General features: G+C 33.0%; 3 protein-coding genes and 1 long non-coding RNA gene across 6 annotated transcripts; all 4 read right to left on the bottom strand.

Annotated features, from left to right (window-relative positions):
* Positions 1-2,745: 2,745 nt before the first annotated feature.
* Positions 2,746-6,227, bottom strand: LOC111805621. 3 transcript variants are annotated; one of them, XR_002816686.1, is made up of 9 exons: positions 5,976-6,227; positions 5,839-5,878; positions 5,688-5,758; positions 5,405-5,499; positions 4,776-4,843; positions 4,439-4,549; positions 3,856-4,040; positions 3,748-3,762; positions 2,746-3,611 (listed from the first exon to the last, which is right to left on the bottom strand). XR_002816686.1 is itself a non-coding variant. In XM_023690758.1 (7 exons), the coding sequence occupies exons 1-7, from the start codon at positions 6,184-6,186 to the stop codon at positions 3,911-3,913; spliced, it is 726 nt and encodes a 241-aa protein (XP_023546526.1). In that variant the 5' UTR covers positions 6,187-6,227; the 3' UTR covers positions 3,735-3,910. The 3 variants fall into 3 exon arrangements, 1 of the variants encoding a protein (XP_023546526.1); XR_002816685.1 differs by having other exon boundaries at positions 3,535-3,762; XM_023690758.1 differs by lacking the exon at positions 2,746-3,611 and having other exon boundaries at positions 3,735-4,040.
* An 879-nt stretch (positions 6,228-7,106) lies between these two features.
* LOC111805620 (thermospermine synthase ACAULIS5-like) lies at positions 7,107-10,656 on the bottom strand. Its single transcript, XM_023690756.1, has 10 exons — positions 10,364-10,656; positions 10,202-10,268; positions 9,974-10,068; positions 8,928-9,030; positions 8,740-8,828; positions 8,489-8,645; positions 8,328-8,403; positions 8,173-8,231; positions 7,964-8,100; positions 7,107-7,427 (listed from the first exon to the last, which is right to left on the bottom strand). The coding sequence occupies exons 1-10, from the start codon at positions 10,555-10,557 to the stop codon at positions 7,322-7,324; spliced, it is 1,083 nt and encodes a 360-aa protein (XP_023546524.1). The 5' UTR covers positions 10,558-10,656; the 3' UTR covers positions 7,107-7,321.
* A 3,757-nt stretch (positions 10,657-14,413) lies between these two features.
* On the bottom strand, positions 14,414-17,966 carry LOC111806004. The gene is made up of 2 exons (XR_002816727.1): positions 17,561-17,966; positions 14,414-17,411 (listed from the first exon to the last, which is right to left on the bottom strand). It is a non-coding gene; the product is annotated as an uncharacterized LOC111806004 (long non-coding RNA).
* Positions 17,967-18,549: 583 nt separating this feature from the next.
* Positions 18,550-20,503, bottom strand: LOC111806003 (ylmG homolog protein 2, chloroplastic). The gene is made up of 3 exons (XM_023691324.1): positions 20,132-20,503; positions 19,721-19,920; positions 18,550-19,053 (listed from the first exon to the last, which is right to left on the bottom strand). Exons 1-3 carry the CDS (start codon positions 20,423-20,425, stop codon positions 18,786-18,788), a joined length of 762 nt encoding a protein of 253 aa, XP_023547092.1. The 5' UTR covers positions 20,426-20,503; the 3' UTR covers positions 18,550-18,785.
* Positions 20,504-21,452: the final 949 nt, after the last annotated feature.

The raw sequence follows: 21,452 nt of genomic DNA, 5'->3' as shown, positions 1-21,452 counted from the left end.
AGTTTTAAGGGCACACCCACACGTGTCTAGTTATAAGACCATTTGTAACGGCGTAAAGGGTTTTTACTTCCCTCGAGATTTTTAAAATGTGTCTACTATTTTTCGCACTCTTACAATAAATGTTTAGAATTCTCTTGATCTTACATAGTTAGATAAGGATAAGAAATACGCGTATGATGATATGAGACAAATATAATAAAGTCGTACAATAATATGAGATAAAAATAATAAATTTTGAGAGGGAAATACATATGATGGCTAACATATTAGTTTTATATCTTAGAATGCATACGTGAGTAGGAGAATTTAAACTTTTAATATAAAAAAATATGTCAATTACCGTTGAACTATATTCATGTTTGTGATATCCCACGTGGAGGAGAACAAACCACTAGTTATAAGGGTGTGGAAGCCTTCCCCTAGCAGACGTGTTTTAAAGCCTTGAGGAGAAGCCCGAAAGAGAAAGCCCAAAGAGGACAATATCTACTAGTGGTGGATCTAAGTCGTTACAATGTTGGAAATTTAAATCTTTCTCCTTAAGTTTGTATCTTATTTTTTATCGTTAATATCTCTATATTAATACGGCATATATCTTATAGAAATTAAAATTCAATACGCATGCAACAATAAAAATTTTGAGTTAGTTTCAATTATTTCCTTAAATTTTTAAATTTTTAATTTTTACGGATGATCCACTTATAAAAGATTTAGACCATAAAATAATTTACATAAATTAACATTTACACATCAATGTTAAAATATTGTATTTATGCCTCCTAAATTTATATATTAACAATTTACCGATAACTTTACAAAAATATTTTATTAAAAAAAAATCAAGTTCAATAGTAAAATTAGAGCATTTCAAATCTTAAAACATAATTGAAATGCTAACTTTAGAACGGTATAATTTAAAATTTATTTTATATGATAATAAAAATACATTTTTATTTACCAAAAAAAAAAAAAAAANATAATTGAGACCCACAAATACTTTATGTTAAAACAATTATTGAAAAATCAGTGTCAATTATAGTATATGTTATTAATTCATGCGAAATTGTTACGAAAAATAATGATAAATAAATTAAAAGATATTAAAATTTAGAACTAAAAGCTCAAAGAAAGAAAAAGAAAGAAATAAGATTAAATTAATTAGCCAAGAAAATAACAAAGAAAATGAATGTACTGTTTAATCGTAGAAAAGGTTCCTATGAGTAACCTTTTAGGTAAATAATAATTATCCAATCAGTTGAATCTTTTAATGTAAAAATAAAAATAAGAGGTATTATTCATGTTTGACTATTCTGGGTACATATTGCAGGATTTGACCAGTAATGATTGAGAGGAATAATGAAAGGAAGGTGAAGAAAATTTCTAAGTTTTGGGGACCCTAACCTATTGAAATTATCATAATTTCTCTGTTTTTTGGACCATTTTTTTTTTTTATTGAATTATTTGGTTGGGAGGCAGACTTTTATCGCTTTTTTTATTTTCGATTTCAATTATTGAGATGTGAAAATAATTTGCACTCATAATTTGGTTGCCTTATTTATTCGTTCTTATCGTACTTGAAATTATATAATGTATGTAAATTTATAGCTAAAGTTGGCAATCTTTTAACTCACGCTCATTTAAATGGAAAGACTGATTCTTCTTCCACGATAAATTTGGCCACTTAGTGACAATTTAAACTTATTTTGGGAAGCATGTGTATAGGTTGGTATCTAAAGTAATTATAATTAAAAAAAAAATATATGTTGAATATAATTAATTAAAAAAAAATTGAAGTTGTGAATATTACTTGACTATGTTTGATATTTTGGTTTTTGAAAAGCACTTTTGAAAACAACTCAATGTTCATATTTTTCAAAACTGCGTAAGATTTCAAGAATGCTTTTGAAACTCAACTAGAAATTACTCACAAAGACAAATGTTAGTCAATGGGTAAGATTTTCAATAAAGAACCAAAAGAACAATAAAAAAAAGAAAAAAAAAGAAAGGAACTATTGGAAATGTTTTTTTAATGTTAAAAACATTTTTTAAAAGTGAAAATTTGAAATAAATGAAGGGTGTTGAATTTGGGATGGTAAGAATATTTCGGTTTGTAGGGAAAAGGGAAAGCTGAAAATGAAACTAATAATAATAATAATAATAATAATAATAATAATAATAATAATAATAATATAAAGGACCCTTCATTGGGATCATCAACTATTCTAATTCTACCCTCTTCACCACCATTACCCTGATGACGTGGCACTCTCCCTTCTTAAAAGTCAAAAATACCCTCCACCATCCTCGTTATTTCTTTTTACTCCTTCCAAACTTTTTTGCCTTTTTACACTACAATTACCTTTTGTTAACCTTCAAAGTTTTCCTCATCATCTTCTCAATAATAGTTAGTTAGAGGCTCAAAAAAAAAAAAAAAAAACAAAAACCATTGATTTCATTTTCAATAAAATATTCAAATAATGTTAAAATATTAATTTATGTATATTTCAACAAGATGGTAAAAAGAAGGATTCAATTTAGAAAATATTTGAAGCAATCTTCATAACTTGAAATACTAGAGGACACCTATATATATATATATATATACATATATAATTTTAATTTTAATTTTATACTAAACTTGTTAGATTTGAAAATATAGTGTATAAGTTGAAAGTATTAATATATTTTTTTTCCAATTTAATCGGAGAATCTAAGTCAAACATATGAATACTGCATTATAAATACTATAAAAATTGACTGACTAAAAATTTTGCAAACTTCATAAACTATTACCTCCATCTTAAGCATAGGACTCGTGTACAATTCTTCTATTTTGTTGAAGGTCATTTCATTTCTCGACCAACATATAATTTGTGAAATTTCTCCGTCCTCGAACCATTGTTTTTGAGTTCTTGAAAGTCAGTGTTAGCAAAATATTAAACAAACTTAAGCTCACTAATATAAAAGAGAGATATAGATTAGTAACTCGTTTAATCTAATATTAGTGAAAAGAGAGTAAATCTGATAATATTTAGATTCAAGGGCTGTTAGATGATGAAAAAGTAGAGAGAGGTACATATAGCAATGCCCGTATGCTTTAAAGAATAAATAAGGAAAGAGTGTTTTTTCATATAAGGCTTGTTCAAGCCCAACGTTATTAATGGGCCGAAGAAATTAGTACTCGGCCCAAGGTTGGTTTTATAACTAAAAATGTAATGGTAAACGTTTAATTGAATGCCTCTCTATCACATTTCCTATTTATTCCTGTTTCTATGTTTCTATGAGTTAAAAAGTGGTACATAAATGGATTGAGATCACATTCGAATGAGAGTAATACTAAGGATAGGATGACTAAAAAAAAGCTTAAAAGAATCGAAAGTTACTACCTATATAGGACAAACCAAGGCGAAAGCTGGGGGTATATGTGACACTCAAGTAAATGAAGAGTATATGAATGAACTGAGACTATATCAGAATGATAATGATCTTGAGACTAGGATGACTAAGAAAGACTTGAAAAATTGAAAGTTACTACTTAGACCAATAAAGTGTACCTTTCTTTTCGGTGTCTCAATCATAAAAGCTCCAGGGTAGCCGAATCTAAATTCTGAATCCTAGGCATAGGTCGTTACAAACTTAATTTATTCGAACGGAAAAAAACAACTTAAAAGCTTAACAATGAAAAAAACAAATGAGAACAATTAAAAGTTTCCAAAACCAAAAATGTAAGAGAAGAGTGAAGACAATTACCTCATCAAACTGGACCTATATAAATTAAATAATATGTTAAGGGTGTCAAGTATGCGTAAATATATTACTGTTATTTAACACATTTAATTTCGAGAATGGAATACTCACATTAAAGAAGATTGCTTGAGTTGGGATGAATCCTCAGTTCTACTGGACATCTATATCATAAAATTGATTCCAACTGCTTCAGTTCTGGGTCTGCAATTTCGGTTTCTTCCTCTTCCGGAGTATTATAAGCATCAGCAATAGCCTTCCCTTTAGCCAGGACATCAGGAGGAACAGTTTGAAGGAGCCTGTAATAAAGGAAGACTTTTAGCATCTTTGTTCAGAAACATAAAAGATACTGAATGGTTGTGAGATTAGATATGGTCTCGATTAGACACTGAAACATTCTGATTCCTGAAGGATGTGCTCTGTAAGTCATAATATGAGCACGAATCTCGATTTAACTACCTAAGAATATGTTCTTAACTAATAGATTATAAGCTTAGTTTTTAAACTTACCCTCTTGGAAACTCAACAAAATCTATGTAAGTTCACGCTTTTATTATCCATTTCTCTGCAAATCCCCACATAGACTACTACAGAAATTCAGGCTTCCAGAACACAAATCCAAACTTAGAAAGTCTTGAATGAAAAATGAGATGCCCGATCATATATGTTCCTTATTAATGAATCAAAAGTAGGTTACCGGTCTAGAGCAAGGACGGCAGTGTCAATATTGGTCTTCATTGACTCAATTGAGGTTCCCCGATCATTTCTTGTGGCACGTAAAAGGGAAGAATCAAGTTCTTCCAGGGCTCTTCACAAGTTCAAATGTTTACAAAAGTTAGAAATGGATCATTTAATAGACGCAAAAAGTGTAAGATTCGGATGGATTTTCAGGCCATAACATTCAGAATTAAGTAATAACAAGTCCCTCACATCACATAAACTACCACAAGCAGCAGAAGCTATCATTTTAAGGCTGAATTTGACATTATCCTCAAAATCAGATTCCTCTGAACTCAAAAAAGGCTAACAAAAACCTGAGACATTGATCAACATTGTCAAACGCAATGTTTCCATTTCCATCCTCCAAGGCATATTGTGCAACCTATTGTTGAAACAAAAATTTCCACAACTCTTTAAAAATTCACGAACGTAAATAACTGAAGAGAAGTAAATGCAATCGAGAATAAACAGTATTGCTGTAAATAACATCCAATATGAAATATCAGAATAGCAATGAGGACTACATATGCATGTATTCAGTTTAAATAAGGCAAGCTTGCCTAAACGAGCACATGCATTCTATTACCGCGAAATCCAAAAACTTAATGGATAGATCAGAGTAAATTCAATCTTATCAATATATTCTCAAACACTTCTCTCCTAGGTGAGCAACGCATGAACAAATATATAAAATAGAGAGGGATTAAAATTGCCGGAGTTTGATCTTAGTAACAACTGTTCTGATATCAAGCTTCTTTTCAAAATGAATTGAGTAAAATGCTTCACAACAGTAGCTAACAGAATTGAGTAATTAATTTGACAACAGCGTACGGAAAGGAAAACGGGAATACTCGAACTCTACGACGTCAAATGGAGTACGGGAATTTGAAAGAGCAGGAAAGATCGAGGAATATGCAATAATTGCAGAAGGCTTTCAACTTACTGCTCGAATATTTACGCGAAGTGATGATGCAATTCCAGAACGCAAGAGAGATCGGCATGTCGCGTATTCTGGTTTACTACTTTCCAAAATTTTTCCTGCGATTGATAAGAAAAAACAGTTAGCATTACATAAAATTGCGTAGATATCAACAAACACGTATGCTTTTACATGTGAAATTTTGAACCACGGATCAAGCCTACACACAAACGATGAAAATTTTGTTTATAAAGTGCACACAAAGTCCAAAAAATACAGAAACGTAGAAGATATCTTGCTTAATTACCGACGTCTTTGATTTGTAACTGCGTCAGTATGACGGCTGGAACATAAACTTCAAGCGGATCCAGCTTTTTCCTGAATAGAATGCATCAGAATAAGTTCGATGAACCTCAGCAGACAGGGAAATTCTCAAACAAATATCAAACGATCGTTACTTCTTCACGTATTTGTCCAGAAAGCTTCCGGCAGAGGCATCTGCAGAGAAAACATTTTAAACTGTACTCAACGAATTTTGCCATCCAGTAGCACTAACATAAACGACATATAATTCGATGAACATAACGACGCATACGGTGAGGAATCAGGAACAAATTTGAGAAGACAAGAGAGATGGAGAACAGTCGCCTGCTCTCCCGCCAATTGTTTGAGGACAATGCGCACCTCACTCGCCATTGATTCTTAGTTTTGGCGGCGGTAAATCTCAGCGGCAGAGGCGGAAGGATTGAAGTGAACGATTTGAACTGCTCCGAACTAATTAGCGAAGGAGTGGTTGGTGTCGCCATTGACGATAGGACAATCGGACGATCCTTTCCCTTCAAGGAGATTGCGTCTAATCCATTTTATCCCCTCCAATATCGTCCGCGGGCTTTTTAAAAGCCCAGCAGCGTAGCTGCCCGATAAGCTGTTAACGGCCCAATACCCAAAACAATTTGGAAAATTATTGAATTTTGCATTTTTATTTTTTTTGGCGGACAATACAATAACAAACTGACCACGCAATAACAGCCATATTTACGATGCTTCTATCAACCCAAATTTGAAGCCGCTATAAATGGTACCAGAGTCAAACATGGCCCGTTGTGTCACCGAGGACGTTGGGCTCTTAAAATGGGTGGATTATGAAATCCCGCATTAATTGGAGAGGAGAACGAAACATTACTTATAATGGTATGGAAACCTCTCCCTAACTGACACGTTATCAAACCTTGAAACTGACGACAATACGTAATAGGTCAAAGTGAACAGTATCGACCAGTGGTAGCCTTCTAGCTGTTACAAATGGTATCAGAGTCAGACACCAAATAGTGTGTCAGTAAGGACAATGATCCTAAGAGAGGTGGATTGTGAGATCACAAGTTAGTTGGAGAGGGGAATAAAATATTTCTTATAAGAGAGTGGAAACCTCTCTCTAGTAGATGCGATTTAAAACTGTGAGGCCGACACCTAAATATAATGGGTCAAAGCATAAAATATCTACGAGTAGCGAGCTTGAATTGTTACACTCATCATCAATTCATTTAGAAGATGGATCGCCTCGACTTAATTAGATTTGATAATGGCGAGACATGATTCACCGAAGAGACAACGGTATAAACACTTTCGCTGCTACAGAGTGCCAAGACAATCACGACGTGAGTATAATTGAAATCTTAATATCTCTCAATTATAGATTTGGTATTAAAAAACGAGTAATGATGATCTATGATAGTAATAGTAATATCCATTACCAAAGATTTTAGCTTACTAAACACATTTATCTATTACATATCCAATATCCAATAGTGTTTACCTTTGCATATACAAAATAAAACTATTCTCCAACACTTTATTTAAGTTAAAAGAGTACAAATGTTGATTGGGCTTCTTAATGATGTCTATAATTAAAGTGTTATAGTTTAAGCTCTTTAATTATTATATTTATACACCACGACAACTCCCGCCATTTTGTTGCTTGAATCCAACTCCTTGACCATGTATGAATTTTGCAGTAGTTTCAGTGTAGATATGAGTTTCGTTCAACAACCTGATCGAATCGAAGTTATAAACATTAAATCACTCATCAACTCAAAATCAAAGTTATAAACATTAAATCACTCATCAACTCAAAATCATTAGAATCTTGAATAGAAATTGAGATTGTAACGGCTCAAGTCCACCGTTAGTAGATATTATCCGCTTTGACCCATTACGTATCATCATCAGTCTCACGATTTTGTAGGGAGAGGTTTCCACACCTTTATAAACAATGTTTCGTTCCCCTTTCCAACCGACGTGGGATCTTACATCAGTGAGAGAGGGGAACAAAACATTTTTTATAATGGTGCGGAAACCTCTACGTAGCATACCCATTTTAAAAACATTGAGGAAAAATTCAAATAAAACAATATCTACTGGTTGGTGAACTTGAACTGTTACAAAAATCTTGAACAAGAGAATGGTAGACATCTACCACACAATTTCATATCCCATTTAATGACAAATTTATATTTCAATAGTAATTTTGAAACATCTATGAACGATCGGTCGAGAATAATATTGGATAAAGTTGGATGAACTTACGCTAAAGAAACCATCTTGTTGATAATGGTGGAGGACACAATGGAAGGACCAGTTAAATAGAGCAACTCCCCATCGATTCTATCTTCAATTCTCTTATCCAATTCCTCAGATTTTATACAGAAAGGATGATCTGATGCCTGTTTTTTAACAACATAAAGTTAAATTCATTCACAACAGACATGACTTCGCTAAATTTAAATATCTCATACCATAACCCATCCCCATGTGTCTGCAAAAGATGGTATGTAAGCCGTGTAAGCAATCACATCTGCAGCAAGAAACAGAGGAGTTCAACTAATCTTACTTGGGGTTTCAACAAAATGGTTAAAAATTCATAATTACTGAGAGAGGGAGAGATAGTTACAGTTGAATGTGTGTTTGATTGTGTTATATATGGAGGTAAAAACCTCTTTGTGGGTGAAAATTCCGGCAGGTCCTGCCTGCAAACCTTAAGAGTTATCGAAAAACTATATTGTAAAAAAATTAAATGAATAATGCAGTTTATATATAATAAGATTGAGAAACCTGAGTTACGAAGATGCCATTGTCGTGGAGCTTTGGCTTGACGATCTCCTGGTAGAAGGATTTGGTGTAGAGCTTGTAGCAAGGCCCATCTTTAACAGGGTCTGCTAGGTCTCCTATAATTATATCATATTTCTCCTTTCTCTTTTCCAATTCCGCCCTTTTCAAAGTCTTTTTCTTTTAGTTTATGTTTTCAAATTATAATCAAAATTTAAAAGAAATTTTATGTATAAATAAATTATTAATTAACTTACTTGGCGTCGTTTATTACGAGATGAAGTTTTTTGTGACAAAATGTCTCGTGGTTCACCGTCAAATATTTACGGCAGAAATCCACTACATCCTGCAAACAACACAGAGGTTTTGTGAATGAAAATTAAATAAATTTAGTAATAATTTTTTTTTTGTTCAACGAACATTGAAGAGGTTCGAGTAATATTACCTGATCGATATCGCACATGACAACCTTTTCTATTGATTTGTGTTTGAGGACTTCTCTGGCTGCTGATCCTTCCCCACCTCCCATTATGAATACAGTTTTCGGGCTGTAAATAATTGTATTATAATAATATTAAGTTAATTCCAAAGCTATAAACTTCACATTATTATACAATTATTAAAATTTTGTTTTCTTAAGAGAAGGTACAGGTATAAATTTTTATTTTCTATTGGTTATTCACTCTTTTCCTAAATTAATCTTGGGAAAAAAAAGGAATAAAACAAAAACATGAGTCAAATCATCCTGAAATTTTTAAAGAACTATTCATAAAATAAAAAGTTATTGAACTTTTTTTAGTTGGCGAGGAGGAGATTCGATCCTCTATTCATTATAGTATTGTATGTTTCATTTAATAATAAGGAAAAGTAAAAACATTTGGGTTAAATTAATAAAAATACTAAAAACATTTGGTTAAATTAATAAAAATACTCCAACTTTATCTTATAAAAAAAAACATGCTTTAAAAAAAAACCTACTTTAAAAAATACATTTAAACTTTTAAAAGTGTTTCAAAAATATTTTTAATTTAAAAAAAAAAACTCAAAATACCTTTAATTTTTTTTAAAAAAAATTAAAAAAATTATTATTATTAAGATATAAACAGAATGATTATCACTGTATTTAAAAAATAACACTACAGTTATTTTTTGTTTTACCATGAGTACGAGGAAAACAATGAGTGGTAAATTAATAGTTTTCGTTGTTAAATTTTTTTTATAAAAATTAAGAGTGTCAATACTATTTTTAAAAATTCATGGATATTTTTTTAATATATTATTAAAGATAAAAGATATTTTTAAACTGTATAAATTTTTTTTAATGTATTTTTTAAATAATTTAAAAGTGGAAAGGTATTTGATATAAAATAATCATAGTTTAAATTTTTTTTAAAGTGTTAAAAAAAAAGAAAAAAAGTTTACTAATATTTTTATTAATTTAAACAATAATTTGGAGATGTGAACAAATCATGGTGCAAAAGGAAAACGCACTTGGAATGGCATAATAGTGCGGGATGAATCAAGCATTCATGATAGACGAATTCATCGGCTTCAGCGCTCTGCATCTTCCCGTCGATCATCAATGCCTACACTCACAAATCTTAATCAGATCATCTCATACAGTTAATCGAGAAAAGAACAAACGAATCCGATTGAAAATTTTCAAGAATCGCAGAAAATCGCCGAACAGAAACGGAAATCAAAACTTGATAAACGCACTTTTCCGAAACACTTGGTATCTAATAGCGCAATATCCTGAAACTCGCTGGTTCCTTTCTGCAGAACGCTGAAGAGAAGAAACGGATTTACAAATGAATCGGCGATGGAATTAGAACGGAGAAATACGAAGAGATTTGGAAGTTAATTAGCGAAATCAAATACCTATTCAGAGCAAAAGACCATTTGAGATTTTCATCGATGATTTCCTCGAACCAATAGCAATCGTTGCCATTAACAGTATTGATTACCGATTCATGAGAAGAATCTCCATTGATGTAATTGCTTTTCTCTTCGAAGTTTCGATCTACTGATTTGGAGAAGCCATTGGTGTGGGAACTCAGAACTGCTGGGCCCATCGCCTTACGGAGCAAGAAAGGGGGAAAATGGGAATATAATGAGAGAGTCTATGAAACAGGGAGGCGGAAGTTTTGGGCGGGATTTTTTGAGATGCTTGTGAGAATCCTTTTATAGTAGGAGCAATTTTTTTTTTTTTTTTTTTTTTTAAATTACTCGAATTTAATGGCTTTTATTTGATTAATTAATTATTTTTAATTGCCATATTATTCCATCCATTTTTATATTTCCACCTCCGAAATTTAATCACTCGGGTTTTATCTTAAACCTCTTATCAATACTTCGTCCATTTAAAACCTAATAAAACGTCTCGTCAATTAATCATAAAGTTAAGAACACGTGTCTCGAGAACACGTTCACGACCATTTGCTCGTATTCTCGTACTTCATGTTTAACTAACTCGATTTTTATATTAACGTTTTTTTTAATTTCACCTCCCTATTTAATTTTTTAATAAGTGAACGTTATCGAATATCCGACCTCCGAAAAGGTGGAGGAATATGTCGTGTTGGTTCCACTGCTACAGATTGTGGGATGTTAGGATTGGATTGAGAAAGGCTCTTGCAAGCGTGGGGTGACTCCACTACCAAAATTTTGTTGGATACTCCACTTTTAACTACCTATTATTATAATAATAATTATTATTATTTAAATATCGAACCGAAAGATATTTTTGTAAGATATTAGATTACGGGTAAGTGAGTATAGATTCAACCCGAGCTAACACCCTCACTTGTTAGCTGGGGAACTAAGAACAATGTTAAAAGGGTTAAACGAGAAGACGTTAAAAATTTGTAGGTCTCAACCCTACTGTGTAAGCGCTTAACATTTGGCAAATGTTACAAGCTCCCGACATCATGACGGTACGTGGATTTCTTATAAAAGTATAGCTTTTTCCACGATTTCGTATTATAAGAGCATCCTAGAACGTGCATGCAGTTAGTATTGTTGGTAGCGGAAGAATTATTTAAATTTTATTAATGAATTTTTTAAAAATTGAAGGATTTTAAGGATATTATTGAATTTTTTAAAATATTTGTTTTGGAGATGGGCGGCTTCGTTTCAATCGTTTTCAAGAATTTTTTAGCATTGAAACAAACGGGATAGGATATTAAGTCAATACATCATTGTGGGCTCCAACGCACAAAGTCAAAACATTTTTAAAACGTCAATCATTTTTAAGGGATTAATTGTGTTCTTATTCATTTATAGTATTGTCGGTAACACGTTGGTAATGATGCACCTGATGTTGAGAATTATTATGAAGATTTGGTTCATGAATCTTTCGAATTCATTAATATTTTTCGTACATTCTTGTATATTTGATTCAATCGAAAATAGAGATGTCCACGAACCGGGAACAGGGAAGCCTTTTCAGTCTCGGCCTCCAATTTCAGTCCTCATTCCCAATAAGTACAGATATCGAGGTGAAAATTCAATAGGGGCAGGACTGAGATTTGGCAAAGTTGGAACGGGATGGAAATATAATCTCCGTTCCCGACGCTATTTAGTTCTTTTCACTAGCTACTATGTTCCTCGTTTAAGAAGGGACTATCCTTCGTGTTTGGGGCGGGTGACCCCACAGATTATCGAGAAACATGTTTTAACTAGTTGCCTTATGCTCGGGTGGAGTAATATGAAAAGGAAAAGGAAAAGTTGAGAACGTAAGTGCACACAAGAAAAGTGAGAAACTTTGAGGTGTAAATCATTAGGCAAAGCGACAGGGAGGGATGAGGCGTGCTTGGTGCTGTCCACTACAATTCTAAGTATGTGAGATTTCCTTTTACTTCCATTATATCCACAATTCACTTAAAGGACGCCTAAGTGGCCCAAACCCTACCAAAAAAAAATATGTCTCGAAAAGCGAGGTCCCTCGTTGGTGCTTTTCCGCTATGTTGTCGTCTTGTTCGTCTGATCCGTAATAGAGCCGTGAACATAGTCCTAATCTATTTGATATCTAGTAGGCTCGTAAATTTTAAAAAATTGAAATTTTAAGAATGGATTACCTATTGATATAAAGTTGAAAGTTTTCAGTGATCTGTTAGACGTTTTTTTGACGATTAGAGGTTAAATAGTCATTGACGTTCAGTTACGAGCCATTGGGTCTTTTTTTTTTCTTTCTCGTGACTTGTTTAGTTTATATTTTCTTACAGTGTCTCGATCTCGAGTTTTGAGATTATTTGACCTTGTTGCAACTTTACTAACATTCTCGAAAGAAGATTGAAAGTAAAAGTATTATTAAAATAGACAATATCGTATCATTTTTAAAAGAGGGATGCGATTTTTTCGAGATTAAAATTTACAGATATGGACGAACGCACTCGGAATGGTTTGGTTCTTAGTGCTTCACTTCTCCAATTCCAAGTGCAAGTGGGTTGCTTTTTTCATGAAGAATATGGATTAAATCAAAAGAAAATTTGTATTGGAAATCATAATACACTTTTATATACACGTGGGAGATTCAAACGTGTTAAGTCAATTGAGTTATACTTAAGTTGATATAGTACACTTTTGAGAATTTATTTTAAATGAATTGTTGTTGACTCAGTTCACTTCTCTCGTTCTTCACTAATTCCCGTGGAAATGAATGAGCCTCAAACGATTGATTTCTATACTTATCGGAAAAAAAAAATCCATCGTATTTCCTAGTCATTTGGTTTATCCTAATCATGGGGAATAGTCGGGAGTATCTCAGTGAGTCCTCTTTTTGACTTTTTTTTTTTTTTTTTTTTTTCTCTTTTTCGATTTAATTGTATGATGTTTTCTTCGATAATAAATATTTATGTTATTAAGAGAATCAAATGTTTGTAGCTGCCATTTTTTTTTTTAAANTCTTTTTGACTTTTTTTTTTTTTTTTATCTTTCTCTTTTTCGATTTAATTGTATGATGTTTTCTTCGATAATAAATATTTATGTTATTAAGAGAATCAAATGTTTGTAGCTGCCATTTTTTTTTTTAAATTTTAGCAAAAAAAAAACAGAAAAAAAGATATGATACACGACATGAACATTTGTGCTATAAAGAGAATAAAATGTAACAGTTCTTTTTTAAATTTTAACCAACTAAAAGAAAAAAAGACATTATGTATTAACACGAGAAATGAACATTTGTGCTATTAAGAGAATCAATGTTCGTGTCAGCTTTTATGTCTTTAAATTTTAGCTTAAAGAAAAAGAGTGATATTTAGAGGAATAAACATTTATACTATTAAGAGAATCAAACATTCGGAAAAAAGAAAAAAGATGTAATGTGTTAATACGAAAAGATGAAAAGATCGTGTCTACTTTTTATTTTTTAAACTTTAGCCAAAAAAAGAAAAATATATGTTCTTTTATTCTTTGAATTTTAGCCAAAAAAAGAAAAATATGTGATTTAGGAATAAACATTTATACTATTAACGAATAAAATGTTCTATCCAAAAAATATGTGATTCGCGATATGAATAAACATTTATACTATTAACGAATAAAACGTTCTATCTAAAAAATATGTGATTCAGGATAAGAACAAACATTTATACTATTAACGAATAAATAAAATGTTCCATTTCCTTTTTTTTCTTTTTTAAATTTTAGCAAAAGAAAAGAAAAACGACTTGGAGGAAATTAATTTTGTAATTTTGTAGATTTTATAAATTTTAGCAAAAGAAAATATACATTTATATGTATGGGCTAGTTTCACATTTTAGAAATACACCTTTAAATTTGCTAACATAAACTATTTATTACAAATATTTTGAAACTATTTAAATACTAAACAAATAATTAGTTTGTGCACATAGAACAAATCATCTAGAGAAAGAATATGATACTTACTCGAATACAACCATTAAATCAATAGAAGCCCAATAGACATACGCCGCTAAAGTCAAAGTCTGATATGAATTATTATGTTTCGATAGATCTAAATAAGTGTCTGAATCACCTAATAGATAAAGTACAATAACCTTGTTTTAACCTAACGAAAGGTCCAAGCTCAACACAATAAAGTTCCCAATAAGTGTAGAAGCACGAGAGATCGTGTTGTTGAGAACTAAGATGGTCAAATGCAATGTGACGTTACTTTGTGATAATCTTGAGTTATAGAGGCAAAGCTAAACATTTAGATATCATATTCGATCCTAAAGACTAATTTGAACTACAAAAAAAAAAAAAAAAAAAAAACAATAAACAAATTTAGCAATATACATATTTGTTTTTATGACTCGAATTCTCAACGGGTATCTCTTTTGTGTAGTAAACTCAAATATTTTAACTCAAACCTATCTACTAACGTACAAACTTGTTAAAATATTTAAGTCCTAAGTCCCTCGTGGTTTATTCATAATATTGAAGAAGAGAAAAAAAAACCTCTTATTATTAGACGTGTTGTTTCTTGAAGAGGGAAACCGACCCCTACACGAAACCAATGTGTTAGCATCAGAAGTAATATAAAATGAGTAAATGGAGAGGATAATGAGTGAAGAAAAGCAAATAAAGGTATGTAACAACACGCAACCCACTTTGTAATACAACATATATAAATAAATGCATTGCACAAACAAGATACCACCAACCCAATAATAATGTTAGACAAAAACAACAGAGAGGGAGTTTCTTTCAGAATTTGGGACACCCCTTATCTATTACTCAGCCTTCCACTACTACTACTTTCAGTAGTGCGAGGCCAACGTTTTCAACAGCCAAACTAAATGTCAAATGCCACAGAAGGTATTCAGATCAGAATTCTAATCTTTACTAACAAAACTGCATATTCCCTAGTAAACTGCATATTCCCTTGACGAAGAACCAAGGTGTGGAGTGAAAGGTCCATTGAGCATTTACAAACGGTCATTAACATTCACACTATTTGGATTCATGTTCATGGAAAAAGCACTGATTCGACGTCCCATTTCGACTTGTGCATATTCCCTTGATGAAGAACCAAGGTGTAGAGTGAAAGGTCCATTGAACATTTACAAATGGTCATTGAACATTCACACTATTTGGATTCGTGTTCATGGGAAAAGCACTAATTCGACATCCCATTTCGACTTGTGCATATTCCCTTGATGAAGAACTAAGGTGTGGAGTGAAAGATCCATTGAACATTTACAAATGGTCATTCAACATTCACACTATTTGGATTCATGGTCATGGGAAAAGCACTAATTCGACATCCCATTTCGACTTGTGCACCTCTTCCTCTAAAAAGGCTAAATTCATAAAAATACTATCAAACTTAATAATTTATCTCAAAAATACCCCAAACTTTCGAGAAAAAGTCTTAATAATACCTTTGAACTTTCAAAAAAGTTCAAAGTTAACCTTACGGATAGTTTTAGAGGAAAACCGTTAATACTTTGTTTCAAAAATACCCTTGAACTTTCAAAAGGGTTTCAAAATACTTTTAAGTTTTAAAAAGTTTCATTATACTCTTACACTTTTTTAAAAAGTTAAAATATACTTCTATCGTTAGTATTTTAGTATTTTTTAAACATAGTACTAACGACAAGTATATTGTTGAACTTTTTTTTAAAAAAAGTAGGTATTAATGAATGTTTAAAACACCATTAAAAGTTCATGAGTATTTTTGAAACAAAATACCAACCGTTTCCATCCAAGAGTAAAGATATTTAGGTGCATTATTGAAACTTTTAAAAGATTTAGGAGTATTTTTAAGACAAATTACTATCTTAAAAAAAAAAAAAAAGCCCAATTATCCTCCAAGGGCACAGTGGTTCTATGTATCTTATTGGCCTAATACACAGTGGTTCTCAAACTCCAAACTCATTTATAACTCAAACCAAAGCCTATTTCTCCCATAAAAAGAAGAAGGATTCTACTCATTAACCAGATGACAAGATTCTGGGAATACATACCATTTTACATAAAACAATAGACCGCAAAGGATCTATGGCCCAAAGCCAACAAAAAAATGGAAGCAATCTTAAAGACAGGGACTCCAATTAAGAACAAATAATTATGAAAGAAAATTGTGATCAATAAGTATAAAACAAGAATGGGCATATTTACTAATTACGAATAGTATAGTGATTCATATAGTAGTAGAACAACAGCCTCAGCACTAATGTTGGAGAATATTCCAAACTCGAAGCACCTTAAAAGAAGCACAAGAAGCCTGACAAACTCCAAATGACATTCATGTGAGCATTGCTAATACATAACTCCCCGAGGCCCACCAAGCAAGGCGAAGGGGAGACATATATGTTCATGTGTGAAGTCAGTTATAGAATTGTAGCATTACTTGGAATGCAACTTGAATTTACGAATTAAGGATAAAATTCACTGTCAATGTCAAAGATCAGCAATCATTGTTAACTAATAAAAAAAGAAGAACAGAAAATCACTGATGAACTATTGTATCTACTCAATTGGACATTTGAAATGTATTGCCTAATACCATTATCTACCGAGTACCTTTTAATTTTTAAATATCACCGTCAAGCCACACGCTTGTTAGATTTTAAAAAGGGTTAGGGAGAGGTTTCCACACCCTAGAACGCTTCGTTCCCCTCTCTAAATGAAGTGAGATCTCACGATCCACCTCCTTGTAGGCCAATGTCCTCATGGCACATCACCCGGTGCCTATCTTTCATACCATTTGTAACAGCTCAAGCACGCTGATATATATTGTCCGCTATGACCCATTACTTATTGTCGTCGGTCTCACGATTTTAAAATGCGTCTATTAGGGAAAGGTTTTCGTACCTTTACAATGAATACCGATGTGGATCTTACAGACCGGAGAGAACTTGCAGAGTGACCCTTGACCTTCTACTTTCTAGACCTTTAGGGGACTTTCCCTAACGGTTTATCAGATAGGTCAGCTCCACGTCCTTTACTCCTTTCAGCCCTGAAAAACAATGGGTGAAACACAAAATCCTACTTAAATCACAATCTCAGAGGTCTTAATCATATAGCACTTTTGCAAATGAAACGACATCAGTAAAGTATAGATGCTCTGTTAACTAACTTTGAAAGTCCAGAATCCAAAAGAATTACCATTTGAACTCACTTTGAGACAGCTAAGTCCGACGGAGCGTGAAGATTCAACCGCAGCAACACAAATATACCGATCCCGTGACCAGCTCGTTCGACGGCGATCGAAACCTCCACCGCCGCTGCCGATGGAATCCCATCGGCTACCGAAAGCGATCTAGCACTCGCGAGGATCGCGCAATGTTTGATTATTGTAGAAACATTCGAATGTAGAACCCCGATGTCGAAATTACGCGCAAAAATGTGCAGATATAAATCTGCGGCTACAAGAGAAACAACTAGAACAGCAAAGAAGTAGAAAACAATGGAATCGGCGGCTACAAGATTGCTGCGGATTAAATACGTAAAACCCTAGAATATGATCGCGACCAAATTAATAAAAGATCTATAACCGTGGGTTAACGAATGTAATTCTTTGATCCTACTTTTATCCTCAACTTGCATTTTCCTTATTTATTTATTTATTTATTTCAAACTTTAAAGAGTAATTAATATATTTTTTATTCAATCAATTTTTAAAATTTAAAATTAATAATTAAAATTGTAATTTAATCACTGCATTAATCACCATCCAAAGGTGGATGGTTTGAACAACACTCCTTGGACTAAAAAAAGGACAAAAATATGTATTTTGTCATGGGTTAGAATTGCCTTTAAAAATCTCGTGTATAATATATTTTTTAAATACACGAATTAAAGCAATATTAGAAAACGTTAAAATCAAATAATATTATTTAAATGATCTGCTTGAACGTGTATTACAATTAAGAAACATCGCTAAAGAACAAAAAAAAAAAACCATTAACTTGCTAGATTAACATCTTATGAAACACATATTTGGTGAAAAGTTGACGAATCATTAAATTTAAGGATATTTAATCTTTCATTTGGTTCATCTTTTTTTTTAGCGGAAATTGAAATGGATTAAATAGAACAAAATCAGGGAAGACAAATAGTCTGAAAATTATACAAAATATAAAATTTACATGCAATTTTAAAAATATATATATTTCTTATCTGCACATCACATGCCTTGAACATTGGAGATGGAAGAAGTGAACTCACCAAATGACTCAACTAAAAGATTTACAGTACAAAATCAAGAGAAGTGGCACAAAATAGTAATCCCATCAACCGCACTTTACAATAGAGAGTTTTATAAGGATGAAAGTGTCACAGTTTCAAATGAATTGAGCTGAATCAACTGATACAAACCTGAATTCGAGGGCTATCGAGCGCTATCAGCCTTATTTTCCACACTTCCCTGAAGCCTTCTGATCCATTTCTTTTGGGATGTTGTAAGATCAAATGAGCCTTTTGAAGGAGTAGCATTTGCAGGAGACGAATTTGGGACTGGAAGTTCGGCAGGAAGAGCAGCGGCGGTGCTGGTAAAGGCGTTTAAGACCAGGAATGCCAATATTGGAGACAAATCAAGTGTCCCCCCAAGAGGTGGGATAATCCCACGAAATATGTTCAAATATGGGTCACATAGCGTGCTGAAAGAGAATCAAACCTTGACAATTAGCACCAAATTTTACATTACAACTGTTTTTATGAACACAAACTAAAAAGGGGCAGTCGTGGAGCAATACCCATGAACACAAAGATTGTTGTCAGTGTCGGATCAATGAGGTTGAGGTTATTTGAAATGACTTTCTAACTGTTCACTTAAAAATTCGTTCTAAACCAGCACTAAATACTTAAAATTTCGACAAAAGATGCTTTCCAAACCTTAGAAAAAGTGGTTCTAAAGTTCTTAACAACTAATTATTGTTCTTCTAATATATAAGAAAGAATTTTTCTTCAGCTTTTTTATCCATAATATTTGATTGACAGGAGAGTTTTTAAGATATGTTTCTTAAGCATAAGATGACATATGACTGAATCAGTAGTTTTGTATATGTGCTGAATCAGTAGTTTTGTATATGTGCTGAATCAGTAGTTTTATATATGTGCTGAATCAGTAGTTTTGTATATGTGAATTTGAATATGAGTTGGATCAGTAGAACTAACAATTTAAACAACATACAGTTTCCACTTTCAACTTTCAACTTCTATGTTCAGTTCAGAAATTTCATTCCAGGCTCACAGTCAATCATTGTGAAAGCGTCTTTCTTCTTTCTTCTTTTTTTAATAGGAATGTCAAAAACAAGGAAGAGTTACCTTAGTGGACTAACAATGGCGGGAGGTGTGTTCGGAAACCAAGTCAAAACTAGCCTGACGACCAACAGTGTGTTGTAGATGCTCAAGAAATTCTGAATACCATTCGTGACCAAAAGTCCTGCCACCGAATCCCCAGGCAAAACTGCCGCAAAGTTGTGACTGGAGAGAGCTCGGAAATTCCTGGAGTTCATACCATGGATCTGAAATAGAATTCAACAGAAGTACCGCAGAAATTAGAAAAATCGAAACCCCCGGGAAAAAATTAACCGTAAGCAGCAGGTCATATTCTAGCTGAAAATCAAACTGTACAAACGGATGGAAGTGCAAGAGAAGGTAGCATTACAAACACGAATCCAAATTTCGCGAGACCGTCAAAATACAGTTGGTAGCATGAAATTTGCAGTTATTTACCTGGTGATGAAAACTCTGTAACTCAGAAGACAACGACATCAATTTGTTCAGAAACGGATTCTCAGAAGCCAAAGAGTGAAAAAATACGATGCACTTTTCAGCAGTTGACGCGAAAGATTCATGGAGATCGCGAAGAAATTTACATGGTGGAACAAAATCGACGTGCCTTCTCCTGGACGCTCCAAAAGGTGTTTGAGAAAATGCCGGTGAGAACGACGATATGCAATTTGGAACGAAGCTAAAAGCCGTGGAACTTCGTCTAGGGTTTAGAACCGACGACTCGTCTGGAGTCATCTTGCTTTGCTCGTCTCTGAGAGAGCTAGCCGAGGAAGAAGAGGATAAAGGGATTGAAGAGAGATGCAGAAGCGAACACCAGAGCTCTCTCCTTCTCTCTCTATCTCTCACAAGTTGGGCCGTGCTTTCGAAGCTACGGCCCATTCTTATCCATGGACCCGGCCCAGAGAATGATGGCCCAACATATGAGCCCAGTATAAGTTCATTTACTCGCCCCGGTCCAAGTTAGGCATGGCTTATGTCGGAAAAAGATAAAATTATACACTAAGGCTAACTTACTCCACATCCACATCACATCAGTTACAATCACATCAGTTACAAGGGAACGAATGACAGCTAGGACGCTGTACCCCAAAAGAGATGAATTGTGAGATCTTATATCAGTTGAAGAGGAGAGCGAAACATTTTTTTACAAGGGTGTGGAAACCTCCCATAGCATACACGTTTTTAAAACCTTGAGGAAAAATCCGAAAGAGAAAGCTTAAGGAGGACAATATCTGACAGCGGTGAACTTGAGCTGTCACATGCCCATTAATTTGAATGCTGAGTTTATGTAGCAAACGACGATCGAGACTCTAAGAGAATGTTGTTGACCCCCGGTTTTAGAATAAGAACCCTTTGGTTTACCTGAAGAGTTATGAAGTTTGCGAATGAAAAAACTGTGTTCGTGTTGCAGAGTTGTACGTCATCACCACTTTTATACCTCGTTTTCATCAGTAGTAGCTATCAACGGCAAGGAATTGCCATTGTTAAAAATTACTATGTTATGTTTGCAACTTGTGATCTTGTCATCGTCACAATTCAAGACGTCACGTTCATAACTCAAAAGATATTAATTATATTATAGCGAAGACGTTTTGGCTTTGGGCCTAAAACCGAAAGGCTAAACACTAAACCCTAAATTTGTATACCCACAATAATTGGGCGAGACATGGTTGAGAATGAGACAGATTCTTTAACGGGTGGTAGGTTGAAAAAGTACAAATAGAATTATTTCAGAAATTCAAAAATTCAAAAATTCAAAAAT

The sequence above is a fragment of the Cucurbita pepo genome, chromosome LG11 (genome assembly GCF_002806865.2).
Source record: "Cucurbita pepo subsp. pepo cultivar mu-cu-16 chromosome LG11, ASM280686v2, whole genome shotgun sequence".
NCBI classification, from domain to species: domain Eukaryota; kingdom Viridiplantae; phylum Streptophyta; class Magnoliopsida; order Cucurbitales; family Cucurbitaceae; genus Cucurbita; species Cucurbita pepo.
Note: the sequence above shows the minus strand (reverse complement) of the source record. Positions and strands in the feature narration are given on the sequence as shown.

What these genes read in the sequence shown, in the direction of transcription:
- LOC111806003 (XM_023691324.1), bottom strand. Translation starts at nt 20,425, where the DNA reads ATGACTCCAGACGAGTCGTCGGTTCTAAACCCTAGACGAAGTTCCACG. An exon ending in TACAGAGTTTTCATCACCAG is followed by an intron (nt 19,921 to 20,131) that starts GTAAATAACTGC and finishes ATTCTATTTCAG; the next exon opens with ATCCATGGTATGAACTCCAG. An exon ending in GCCATTGTTAGTCCACTAAG is followed by an intron (nt 19,054 to 19,720) that starts GTAACTCTTCCT and finishes ATTCTCTTTCAG; the next exon opens with CACGCTATGTGACCCATATT.
- LOC111805620 (XM_023690756.1), bottom strand. Translation starts at nt 10,557, where the DNA reads ATGGGCCCAGCAGTTCTGAGTTCCCACACCAATGGCTTCTCCAAATCA. An exon ending in ATACCAAGTGTTTCGGAAAA is followed by an intron (nt 10,069 to 10,201) that starts GTGCGTTTATCA and finishes TTGTGAGTGTAG; the next exon opens with GCATTGATGATCGACGGGAA. An exon ending in AATCAAACACACATTCAACT is followed by an intron (nt 8,232 to 8,327) that starts GTAACTATCTCT and finishes TTCTTGCTGCAG; the next exon opens with ATGTGATTGCTTACACGGCT.
- LOC111805621 (XM_023690758.1), bottom strand. Translation starts at nt 6,186, where the DNA reads ATGGCGACACCAACCACTCCTTCGCTAATTAGTTCGGAGCAGTTCAAA. An exon ending in GTTACAAATCAAAGACGTCG is followed by an intron (nt 5,500 to 5,687) that starts GTAATTAAGCAA and finishes TATCAATCGCAG; the next exon opens with GAAAAATTTTGGAAAGTAGT. An exon ending in AATGTTGATCAATGTCTCAG is followed by an intron (nt 4,550 to 4,775) that starts GTTTTTGTTAGC and finishes GAACTTGTGAAG; the next exon opens with AGCCCTGGAAGAACTTGATT.